The 13,310-nt window shown below is 40.1% G+C and overlaps 1 protein-coding gene across 1 annotated transcript; it reads left to right on the top strand.

Annotated features, from left to right (window-relative positions):
- The first annotated feature begins 343 nt into the window (after window positions 1-343).
- Window positions 344-11,530, top strand: LOC116585761 (olfactory receptor 14A16-like). Its single transcript, XM_032335022.1, is given in 4 exon segments — window positions 344-562; window positions 565-1,292; window positions 10,073-10,211; window positions 10,910-11,530. Coding segments are annotated over 4 exon segments (1,707 nt in total).
- Window positions 11,531-13,310: the final 1,780 nt, after the last annotated feature.

Raw genomic sequence — 13,310 nt, 5'->3', positions numbered from 1 at the left:
TTCAGGTTTTGACAAAGTCAGTTGAATTTTCAATACTTCAGGACTTTTCACAGGACACGTGCGGACAATATAGTAATGGCACATTTACATGAATTGAAACTAAAGTGGTTCAATAAAACAGTATTATCCAAGTAATAACTGATGATCAATATGCTGAGTAGGACCTAGACGAAAGTAATTTGTGTTTGTTTGCATGATTGCCATATTTAGAAACCAGGTAGTGGGTATTGGAGAGGGCACGGATTGCATGGAGCACTGGGTGTGGTGCAAAAATAATGAATACTGTTACGCTGAAAGAAAAAAAAAGAAACCCATTTTATGTTCAATATTTAAAAAATTGGTAATGATGTTTTATTACTCTATTTTTATACAGATTATACCTCCAATACCAACAAATCTCACAATTGTGACAGAATTTATCCTCATGGGATGTTCTACCAACAAAAATATATGCATTTTTCATTTAGTGCTCTTATTTTTTATTTACTTCTGTGCTCTGATTGGCAATGTTCTCATCATCATGACCACAACTTTGGACCAGAATCTCCACACCCCCATGTACTGTTTTTTTGGAAAAAATTATCTTTTGGGGATCTCTGACTAATTTCAGTCACCATTCCCAAATCTATTGGCAATTCCTTGTCTCATAGTAACTCCATTTCATTCACTGGCTGTGTTGCCCAGGTATTTATGTTGTTTTTTTCAGTGACTACAGAACTACACCTCCTGATGGTAATATGCTTTGATCGTTATGCTGCCATATGCCATCCCCTGTACTATGAAATCATCATGAACAAAGACATGTGTGTTCAGCTGACAGCTGTATCGTGGCTTGGTGGGGATCTGATTGCTCTTATGCACACAGTTGGTACCTTCTCCTTATCCTATTATGGGTCTAACATAATCCATCAGTTCTTTTGTGACATCCCCCAGTTACTGGCTATTTCTTGCTCAGAAAATTTAATGAGATAAATTGTACCTATTCTCATTAGTGTGGTGTTGGATATCTGCTGTTTTATTTACATCATAATTTCCTGTGTGAACATCTTTTCCACTGTGAAAAAGATTCCATCAACAGAAGGTCAGTCAAAAGCATACTGTACATGCCTTCCACATATGATTGTAGTTGTATTATTTCTCTTCACTGGCATCTTTGCTTATCTGAAACCAACTTCAAGGATTCCTTCCATTAGTGACCTTTTAATTTCTATATTCTACACAATGGTGCCTCCAACCTTCAATCCCATTATATACAGTCTAAGAAATAATACCATGAAAATGTCACTGCAGAGGTTGTTCTTTTTTTTTTTTTTGCATTTTCAATAAGTATCATGTACAATTTTACACACATTATTTCTTAGTACTTTTCTTCATTTTTTTCTAGAACAGTTTTAGATTAAAACGTTGATAGCATATAAAGAAATTTTCAGTATAAAACTACACCCACAAATTCATAACTTTCCTGAGTAATAATATAAGTCATCAGAATCACATTTTTAAACAAATATATACCTACACTGAAACCTTATAATTAATCCAAAGTTCATAGTTTACATTAGGGATTCCCTTAGTGTTTAACATCTATGGATTCAGGAAAACACATAATGACATACATTCATCATATAATGTTCCACAGAGCATTTGTACTACCCCAAAACTACATCATATCCTGCCTTTTTTGGTCCCCTAATCTCCATCAGACCAGGTTTTCAATAATCATTTTATTCTCTCCATATTTTTGACTTTCCCAGAATGTCATGTAGCTGGAATCATACAATATACAATCTATTCAGATTGGCTTTTCTTGTTTAGTACTATACATTTAAATTTTCTCCATGTGATTTTGTGCCTAGATCATTTCCTTTTATTGCTGTATAATAGCCCATTTTCTTCATGTACCATAATTATTTACCCATTCATTTACAAAAGAGCATCTTGATCCCCTCCAGATTTTGGCAACTAAAAATAAACCTGCTATAAACATCCTTCTGCAGTTTTATTAGTACATAGATATTCTTTGGATAAATATATAGGGGCATCCTTGTAGGATTGTGTGGTAAAGTTAAATTCAGTTCTTAAAGGTTTAATTCTAGTATACGTAACATAAACTGTTATAGTAGTTTCAGGTGTACAATATAGTGATTCAACATTTCCATACATCATCCTTTGTTCATCACAACAAATGCATTCCTTAATCCCCATCATTTATTTCATCCATCTCCACCTCTGGTAACCATCAGTTTGTTCTCTATACTTGAGACATTTTCCTGGGTCAGCTGGGTGGCTCAGCGGGTTAAAACCTCTGCCTTTGGCTCAAGTCATGATCCCAGAGTTCTGGGGTTGAGTCCCGCATTGGGCTTTCTGCTCAGCAGGGATCCTGCTTCCTTCTCTCTCTCTCTCTCTGCCTGCCTCTTGTCCTACTTCTGTTCTCTGTCAAATAAATAAATAAAATCTTTTAAAAAATAGTCTATTTCTTTTTTTTTTTCATTTTTTTTCCTTTGCTCAATTGTTTGGTTTCTTAAGTTCTACATACTAATGAAATCATATGGTATTTTTTTTCCTCAGACTGATCCATTTCACTTAGCATCTTACTTTCTCCATCCATGCCTTTGCAAATGGAAAAAATTCATTTTTTATGGTTGAATAATATTCTATTTTATATATATATACCACTTCTTACTTATCCATTCAGCTATTTGTTTTCATTTGGGTTGATTCCATATTTTGGCTTTTTTACAACATTATTTTTCACAGCATAGTTTTTTACAACTTTATTTTGCAAATAATGTTGCAATAAACACAGGGGTGTATGTAATTCTTTGAATTTGTGTGTTTATATTTTGGGGGTAAATCCTCCAATAGTCCCATTACTAGATCATATGAAAGCCCTATTTTTAACTTTTTGAGGAACCTCCATAGTGTTTTCCACAGTGGCTGCACCTGTTTATATTCCTACCAACAGTGTAAGAGGTTTCTAATTACTACACATCCTTGCCAACACCTGTTGTTTCTTGTTTGTTGATTTTAGGCATTCTTTCAGATATGAGTTGATATTTCATTGTGGTTCTTTTTTTTTTTTTTGAAGTTCTTGCAGTTTCTGTTTTATTTGATTGTATTCTTTAATTCCATGTATTGTTTTATCCCATTTAATGAAAGAATTATTTTTTATTTTTTATTTTTTATAAACATATAATTTTATCCCCAGGGGTACAGGTCCGTGAATAGCCAGGTCCACACACCCCACAGCACTCACCAAAGCACACACCCCCCCCAATGTTCATAACCCCACCCCCTTCTCCCAACCCCCTCACCCCAGCAACCCTCAGTTTGTTTTGTGTGATTAAGAGTCAATTATGGTTTGTCTCCCTCCCAATCCCATCTTGTTTAATTTATTCTTCTCCTACCCACTTAAGCCCCCATGTTGCATCACCACTTCCTCATATCAGGGAGATCATATGATAGTTGTCTTTCTCCGCTTGACTTATTTCACTAAGCATGATACGCTCTGGAGCGTATCATTGTGGTTCTGATTTGCATGTCACAGTTGTTGAAAGGTGTTGGGCATCTTTTCATGTTTATGTTGGCCATCTAGAAATCTTCTGGGATAAATGACTATTCATGTCTTCTGCCCATTTTTAGTTGGGATTTTTTCCTGGGTGTTGAGTTACATCAATTCTTTATGTATTTTGGAAACTAACCCTTATCAGACATATTATTTGCAAATATCTTCTTCCATCACATGTTTCCTTTTAGATTTCTTTTTTTATTTATCTTTTTTTATTTTCAGCATAACAGTGTTAATTATTTTTGCACCACACCCAGTGCTCCATGCAATCGGTGCCCTCTATAATACCCACCACCTGGTTCCCCGACCTCCAACCCTCTGCCCTTTCAAAACCCTCAGATTGTTTTTCAGAGTACATAGTCTCTCATGGTTCACCTCCCCTTCCAAATTCCCCCAACTCTCTTCTCCTATCTCCCCATGTCCTCCATTCTATTTGTTATTCTCCACAAATAAGTGAAACCATATGATAATTGACTCTCTCTGCTTGACTTATTTCACTCAGCATAAGCTCTTCCAGTCCCGTCCATGTTGCTACAAAAGTTGGGTATTCATCCTTTCTGATGGAGGCATAATACTCCATAGTGTATATGGACCACATCTTCCGTATCCATTCGTCCATTGAAGGGCATCTTGGTTCTTTCCACAATTTGGCGACCGTGGCCATTGATGCTATAAACATTGGGGTACAGATGGCCCTCCTTTTAGATTTCTTGACTGTCACCTTAACTGTGCAGAATTTTTTATTTTTATGCTGTCCCATAGTTTAGTTTTGCTTATTTCCCTTGACTCAGGGGACAAACGTATAAAAATTTTGCTGTGGCAGATGTAAGAGACATTACTGCATCTGCTATCTACTAGGACTTTTGTGGTTTCAGGTCTCACATTTAGCTCCTTAAGCCATTTTGAATTTATTTTGTTTATGGTGTAAAAAAGTGGTCTAGTTTCATTCTTTTGAATGTAGCTGCTTAGTTTTCTCAATACCATTTGATCAAGAGACTATCTTTTTTTTTCCCCAATGAATATATGCTTCTTCTTTGTTAACAATTATTGACCATATAATTGTAAGTGTATTTCTAGATTTCCTACTCTGTTCTATTGATGTATGATCCTATTTTTGTGCCACTGCCATACTATTTTTATTACTGCAAATTTGTAATATAACTTGAAGCCTGGAATTTTCACACCTCCATTTTGCTTTGCTTTTTCAAGAATGTTTGGGCTATTCAAAGTCTTCTGTGGTTCTGTATAAATTTTAGAATCCTTTGTTCTAGTTCAGTGAAAAGTGCTGTGGATATATTGAGAGTGATTGCTTTAAATGTGAAGATTGTTTTGTATAGTGTAGATATTTTTTTCCTTTTTTTAATTTAATTTTATTTCTTCAGTGTTCCAAGATCCATTGCTTTTTAAAAATTTTTTATTTATTTTTTTAAATTTATTTTCAGTGGTCCAGAATTCATTGTTTATGCACCACATCCAGTATTCCATGAAAGATGTGCCCTACCCAATACCCACCACCAGGGTCACCAAACCTCCCACTCACATCCCCTCCAAAACTCTCAGTTAGTTCCTCAGAGTCCACAGTCTTTCATGGTTTATCTCCCCTTCCAATTTTCCCCAACTCCCTTCTCCTCTCCATCTTCCCATGTCCTCCATGATATTCCTTATGCTCCACAAATAAGCAAAACCATATGATAATTGACTCTCTCTGCTTGACTTATTTCACTTAGCATAATCTCTTCCAGTTCCATCCATGTTGATACAAAAGTTGGGTATTCATCCTTTCTGGTGGAGGCATAGTACTCCATAGTATATATGGACCACATATTCTTTATCCATTGTCCATTGAAGAGCACCTTGGTTCTTTCCACAGTTTGTTGACTGTGGCCATTGCTTCTGTGAACACTGGGGTACAAATGACCCTTCTTTTTACTATATCTGTATACTTGGGGTAAATACCCAGTAGGACAATTGCAGGATCATAGGGAATCTCTATTTTGTAATTTCTTAAGGAATTTCCACACTGCTCTCCAAAGTGGCTGCACCAACTTGCATTTTCACCAACAGTGTAAGAGGGTTCCCCTTTCTCCATATCCTCTCCAACACACGTTGTTTACTGTCTCATTAATTTTGTGCATTCTAATTAGTGTAAGGTGGTATCTTCATGTGGTTTTGAATTGAACCTCCCTGATGGCTAGTGATGATGAACATTTTTTCATGTGTCTGATAGCCATGTGTATGTTGGAGAAGTGTCTGTTCATGTTTTCTGCCCATTTTTTGACATGATTATCTCATTTGTGTGTGTTGATTTAGAGGAATTCTTTATAGATCTTGTATATCAGCCCTTTGTCAGTATTGCCATTTGTGAATATGTTCTCCCATTCTGTGGGTCGCCTTAACAATATTTGTTCTTCAAGATCATAAACATAGATTATCTTTCCATTTCTTTGTGTCATCTTTAATTCCATTCACAAATGTTTTATAGTTTTCAGAATACAGAACTTTCATTTCCTTAAGTGTGTTTCTAGGTATGTTATTATTTTTGGTACAGTTGTAAATGATACTGTTTTCTGTATTTCTCTTTCTGCTGCTTCATTATTGCTCTATAAAAACACAACATATTTTTGTGCACTGATTTTATGTACTGCAATTTTAACTGAATTAATTCATCAGTTTTTAGTTTTTTGGTTGAGTCTCTTGTGTTTTCTGTATATAATATCATCATGTCATCTGCAAATAGTGAAAGTTTCAATTCTTCCTTATTAAACTATGTGGTTTTATTTCTTTTTGTTGTCTAATTGCTGTGGCTAGGACTTCCACTACAATGTTTAATAAAAATAATGAGATGAACATTCTTGTCTTATTCCTGACTTAGAAGAAAGGCTCTAAGTTTTTCCCAGATGAGTGTAATGTTCGCAGTAATGTTGTCATTGATGGACTTTATCATGTTGAGGTATGTTCCCTCTAAACATACTTTGTTGAGGTCTTTTATTATAAAAGTTGTTGAAATTTGTCAAATGTTCTTTCCATGTCTATTAAAATTATGGTATTTTTTTACCCTTTCTCTCATTGATGTAATGTAACAGGTTGATTGATTTATAAATATTAAACCAATCTTGTATCTCAGGAATAAATCCTACATGAATGAATTTTTAATGTATTGTTGGATTTTAATGTATCATTTCTGAGTATTTTGTTGAAGATTTTTGTTTCTATTTTTATTTGAGATATTGCCCTGTAGTTCTCTTTTTCACGCTGTTTTTATCTGCTTTTATAATCAGGGTGATACTGGCTTCATGGAATGAATTCACAAATTTTCCATTCTCTTCTATTTTTTGGAATAGTTTAAGAAGAATAGGTATTAATTCTTCTTTAAGAGTTTGAGCCAAAGTACCCTTCAACAGACAAATAGATAAAGAAGATATGGTCCATATATGCAAAGGAATATTATGCCTCCATCAGAAAGAATAAATATCCAACTTTTATATCAACATGAACAGGACTTAAGGAGATTATGTTGAGTGAAATAAGTCAAGCAGAGAGAGTCAATTATCATATGGTCTCACTTACTTGTGGAGCAAAAGGAATAACATGGAAGGCATTAGGAGAAGGATAGGAAACGTGAATTAGGAGAAATCAGAGGTGGAGATGAACCATGAGAGACTGTGGACTCTAAGAAACAAACTGAGGGTTTTGGAGTGGAGAAGGGGGGGGTTAGGTGTGTCTGGTGGTGGGTATTTAGGAGGGAACTTATTGCATGGAGCACTGGTTGTTGTGCATAAACAATGTATCTTGGAGCACTGAAAAAATAAAAGTAAATTAAAAGCATGTTTGATAAAATTTGCCAGTGAAAATCTCTGGTCCTGGATATTGTTTGTTGGGAGTTTTTGATTATTAATTCATTCTTATTGGTAATTGGCCTGTTTGTATTTTCTATTTATTGCTGATTCAGTTTTCATAGTTTATATGTTTTTAGAAATTTATCCATTTCATCTAACTTGACCAAGCTTTTGACATACAGTTTTTTATTCTCTTATAAATCTTTGTACTTCTATGGAGTCATTTATTATTTCTTCTCTTTCATTTTGTGATTTTGTCTATTTTAGTCCTTTAACTTTCTTTATTTGATTTTATTAATTATTTTTTTATGAGACTGGCTAGAGATTTATCAATTTTGTTTTCCCTTTTCAAAAATTAGCTCCTGGTTTAGTCTGTTCTATTTTGGGGAGGAGGAGTTGTATTCTTTTTAATGCTCCAATTTTTATAATAACCTTTTTCTTGTTGTTGTTATTTGTGCTCTAACCTTTATTATTTTTTCTTTGTTCTTTTTTTTCTGTTTGTTTGTTGTTTTTCTGTTCCTTTTCTAGATCCCATAGACATAAGGTTACGTTGTTTGTGATTTTTCTCTCTTTTTCAGGTAGGCTTGTATTACTATAAACTTCTCTCTTAGAGCTGCTTTTGCTGCATTCCAAAGGTTTAGGGCGATAGTGTCTTTATTTTCATTCTTTCACGTGCTTATTTCTTTTTTTTTTAAATTTCCTGCTTAAAATATTCATTCTTTAGTAGCATGTTGTTTAAATTCCATATGTTCATGCTCTTTTCATCTTTTTTTCTTATGGTCAATTTCTAGTTTCATAGTATTGTGGTCAGTAGAGATGCAGGGTATAAATTCAATATTTTAAAAATATTTTATTTATTTATTAGAGAGAGAGAAAGAGACAGCACAAGCCGGGGTGAGCAGAGGGAGAAGCAGACTCCCTGCTGAGCAAGAAGCCCAATGTGGGGCTCAATCCCAGGAACCTGAGATCATGAACTGAACTAAGGCAGATGCTTAATTGACTAAGCCTCCCAGGCACACTAGACTTCAATCTTTTTTTTTTTATTTGTTGCATATTGTCTTGCATCCTCATATGTGATTTATACTGAAAAAATGATCTTTAAGTATTGAAAAAATTCATAGACTGCTGGGTTTTTTGTTTGTTTGTTTAATTTATTTATTTTCAGCATAACAATATCATTATTTTTTCACCACACCCAGTACTCCATGCAATCAGTGCCCTCTATTATACCCACAACCTGGTACTCCGACCTCCCACCCCCCCCACCACCTCAAACCCCTCAGATTGTTTTTCAGAGTACATAGTCTCTCATGATTCATCTCCCCTTCCAATTTACCTCAACCCACTTCTCTCTAACTCCCCATGTCCTCCATGCTATTTGTTATGCTCCACAAAAAATGAAACCATATGATAATTCACTCTCTCTGCTTGACTTATTTCACTCAGCATAATCTCTTCCAGTCCCGTCCATGTTGCTACAAATGGTGGGTATTCAACCTTTCTGCTGGAGGCATAATACTCCATAGTGTATATGGACCACATCTTCCTTATCCATCCATCCATTGAGGGGCATATTGGTTCTTTCCACAGTTTGGCGACCATGGCCATTGCTGCTATAAACATTGGGGTACAAATGGCCCTTCTTTTCACTACATCTGTATCGTTGGGGTAAATACTCAGGAGTGCAATTTCAGGGTCATAGGGAAGTTATATTTTTAATTTATTGAGGAACCTCCACACTGTTCCACAAAGAGGCTGCATCAACTTGCATTCCCACCAACAGAGGAAGAGAGTTCCGCTTTCTCCGCATCCTCTCCAACACATGTTGTTTCCTGTCTTGCTAATTTTGGCCATTCTAACTGGTGTAAGGAGATATCATTGTGGATTTAATTTTAATCTCCCTGATGGATAGTGATGATGAACATTTTTTCATGTCTCTGATAGCCATTTGTATGTCTTTATTGGAGAAGTGTCTGTTCATAACTTCTGCCCATTTTTTGATATGATTGTCTGTTTTGTGTGTGTTGAGTTTGAGGAGATCTTTATAGATCCTGGATATCAACCTTTTGTCTTCACTGTCATTTGCAGATATCTTCTCCCATTCCGTGGGCTGTCTCTTTGTTTTCTTGACTGTTTCCTTGGATATGCAGAAGCTTTTGATTTTGATGAAGTCCCAAAAGTTCATCTTCGCTTTTGTTTCCTTTGCCTTTGGAGACATATCGTGAAAGAAGTTGCTCTGCTCCAGAACGCTCCCCTCCACCGGGGCCTCTGGGTGGGCTGTGTCGTTTCCGCGTGTTTTCCGGGCGACTGGCCCCCAGGCGAGGAAGGACCCTGGGCCACGGAAAGCAGGGCGGAATGCAGGGCTGCCCAATGCCGGCCAATTCTCACGAGCGTTCTGCCCAAACCTATCCTTTTTGGGCAGAACGCTTGTGAGAATTGGCCGGAAAACGCCCCTGCCGCCCCCCCCCCCCCCCGCCGCTCGGCCTGGCATTGACAGCGCTCGCTCTCAAACCCTGACAAGGAGCCCTCCATGAGGCAGACTGCAGCGAGAACGACGCCTGCTGATCCTTGGCCTGCGGGGGTCCCATCCCTGGCGTGGTACCATGGGGCTGGGCCCATCACGAAGCCCGGGCTTGAGCCCTCGCCTGCTTCCACAGCCTTCTGCTTCCAGAGTCCTGTCCCTCGTGGCCTCCATATCGGGATCTCTGAGTCCCACGGCCACGCATCTCCCTACCACGCCGGCGCCAACGCTGCTTTTCGGCGATTCAGACAACCCTCGGAGCGAGATAAACCTGCATGCCCACAGTGAGGTCAGCCCCATCCTTGGGCGCCCCATTTGCCTGAAAGATGGAGGTGCACGCGCGGCTGCCACCCTTCCTCCAACTCTGCTCCTGGATCGCTCCCCTGCACCATAGCCCCAGGGTGGGCCGCATCGTTTCCGCCTGTTTTCCTGGAGATAGCAGCATGCCCTGGACGAGAAAGGACCCTGGGCCACGGAGAGCAGGGTCGTCGACAGGGCTTCCCAACGCCGGCCAATTCTCACAAGCGTTCTGCCCAAACCGATCCCTGTTTGGGCAGAACGCTCGTGAGAATTGGCCAGAAAACACCCGGTGAACTTGCTTAGTGTGCCGCACGTCTGCACGGACGCCCCCCCACCCCGGGCCTGGCCGGCATCGCGAGCGCTCGCGCAGGAACCTCGCCATGAATCCCTACACGAGGCAGGCTTCTACGAGGCCTACGCCTCCTGCTCCTTGGCCTGCGGGGTTCCTCTCCTTGGCGCTGTCCCATGGGGCCAGGGCTGCCCTGAGTCTCGGCTCAAAATTTCGCCTGCTTCCCAGCCTTCCGCTTCCGGGGTCGGGTCCCTCGGTGCCTTCATCTGGGGAACCCTGAGTCCCGCGGCCAAGCCTCCCCATCCAACTCAGGCACCAACGGTGCATTTAGGCGCTTCAGACAAGCCTCGGAGTGAGAGAAACCTGCGTGACCCAACTGAAGGCAACACCATTCTTAGGCGTCCCATCAGCCCGAAAATACGGAGGTGCACGCCCTGCCGCCACCCGGCCTTCAACTCTGCTCCGGGAACGCTCCCCTCCGCCGGAGGCCTGGCGTGGGGCGTCCTTTATGCGCCTTTTCCTGGCGGCGGCCCATGCCCGGTGTGAGAAAGGGTCCTGGGCCATGGAGAGCAGGACGGTCTGCAGGGCTGCCCAACGCCGGCCAATTCTCAGGAGAGTACTTCCCAAACCAGGACCGGTTTGGGCAGAACGCTCATGATAATTGTCCGGAAAACTCCCGGCGAACTCGCTTCAGGCACTGCACATCTGCCAGGCCGTCCCCCCGTGCCTGGCGCGGCATTGGGAGCAATCGCGAACGAACCCCGCTAGGAAGCCCTCTGCAAGGCAGGCTGCGGCGAGGCCAACGCCTCCTGTTGATCCTCGGCTTGCCGGGGTCCCCTCCCTGGCGCTGTCCAATGGGGCCGGCCGGACAGGAAGCCCGGGCTCAAAATTTCACCTGCTTCCCAGCCCTCCGCTTCCAGGGTCCTGTCCCTCAGTGCCTCCATCTGGGGAACCCTGAGTCTCGTGGCCTCTCCTCCCCCTCCCACACCGACGCCAACGGTGCCTTTCAACGCTTCTGACAAGCCTTGGAGCGGGAGAAATCTGCATGCCATAACTGAGTCAGCCCCATCCTTGGGCGCCCCATCTGACCTAAAGACGGAGGCCTATGCCCGGCCACCACCCGTCCTTCAACTCTGCTCTGGGAATGCTCCCCTGCACCGGGTCCTCCGGGTGGGCCACGGAGTTTCTGCACATTTTCATTCTTCTACATAGAGCTGCTCAGTTTTCCCTGCACCAGTTATTGAAGAGCCTGTCTTTCTTCCACTGTATTATTTTCCTGCTTTCTTGAAGATTACTTGACCATAGAGTTGATGGTCCATATCTGAGCTCTCTACTGTGTTCCACTGGTCTATGGGTCTGTTTTTATGCCCGTCACATGTTGTATTGGAGATCACAGCTTCATAGTAACCCTTGATCTGGCAACGTGTGCTTCTAGTTTTTTTTTTTTTTTTTCTATTCAGCAATTCTTAGCAATAAGGGGTCACTACTGATTCCACACAAATTTTAGGTTTGTGTTTTTTCCATCTCTTTGAAAGATACCGGTGGAATTTTGATTGCAATGACATTAAATGGATCGATTGCTCTAGGCATTATAGACTTTTTAACAATATTTATTCTTCTGATCCATGAGAATGCAATGGTTTTCCGGCTTTTTGGTTTTCTTCCATTTCTCTCATGAGTGTTCACTAGTTCCTCGATGACAAAACTTTTACCTCTTTGTTTCGGTTTATTCCCAGGTATCTTATGGTTTGGGTGCTGTAGTACTTGGAATTGATTCTCTAATTTCCCTTTCTTTATTTTCATTGATAATGTAGAAGAAAGCCACTGAATTCTGCACCATGATTTTGTATCCTGCCATATTATTGAATTGCTGTATGAGTTCTGGTAGTTTGGGGGCGGTGTCTTTTGGGTTTTCCATACCAAGTGTGTCATCTGTGAAGAGAGATAGTTTGACTTCTTGGTTGCTAATTTGGATACATTTTATTTCTCTTTGTTGTCTGATGGCTGTTGCTAAAACTTCACATGCTATGTTGAACAAGAATCGTGAGAGTAGGCATCCTTGTCATGTTCCTGATTTGAAAGCGATGGCTGTCAGCTTTTACCCTTTGAGGATGGTATTGACTGGGTTTTTCATAGAAACATTTTATGAGCTTGACGAATATTCCCTCTATCCCTATACTTTGTAGCATTTTAGTCAGGGACGGATGCTGGATTGTCCAATGCTTTTTCTTCACCAATTGAGAAGACCATGTCGTTCTTCTCTCTTCACTTCTTCATTTGTTCTATGACATTGATTGATTTGTGAATGTCGAACCAAACTTGCCACCCAAGGATAGATCCTACTCGGTCATGGAGGATAAACGTTTTAATGTGCTGTAGGTTCCTAAGAGCTTGAAGCTTGTTGAGAATCTTAGCATCCGTATTCTTCAAAGATTTTGGTTTGAAATTCTTCTTTTTGGTGAGGACTTTGCCTGGTGTGTGGATCAGGGTAATCCTGGCTTCAAAAAACGTATCTGGAAGTATTCCTTCTGCTTCAAATTTTGGAAAACCTTCAGGAGAAGAGGTTTTAGCTCTTTTCTTAACGTTTGGTAGAATTTTCTAGGGCATCCTTCAGGTCCCGGGGTCTTGATTTTGGGAGGTTTTTGATCACCACTTTGATCCCGTTATGGGATATCAGTCTATTCAGGTTGTCCATTTCTTCCTGGTTCTATTTTGGAATTTTACAGTTTTCTAGGAATGCATCCATTTCACCTAAGTTGCTTAGCTTATTGGCATATACTTGTTTTTTTTTTCCCAATT

The sequence above is a fragment of the Mustela erminea genome, chromosome 3, assembly GCF_009829155.1.
Source record: "Mustela erminea isolate mMusErm1 chromosome 3, mMusErm1.Pri, whole genome shotgun sequence".
Taxonomy (NCBI): domain Eukaryota; kingdom Metazoa; phylum Chordata; class Mammalia; order Carnivora; family Mustelidae; genus Mustela; species Mustela erminea.
The sequence above is the reverse complement of the archived record's forward strand: the minus strand, read 5'-3'. Positions and strand labels throughout refer to the sequence as shown.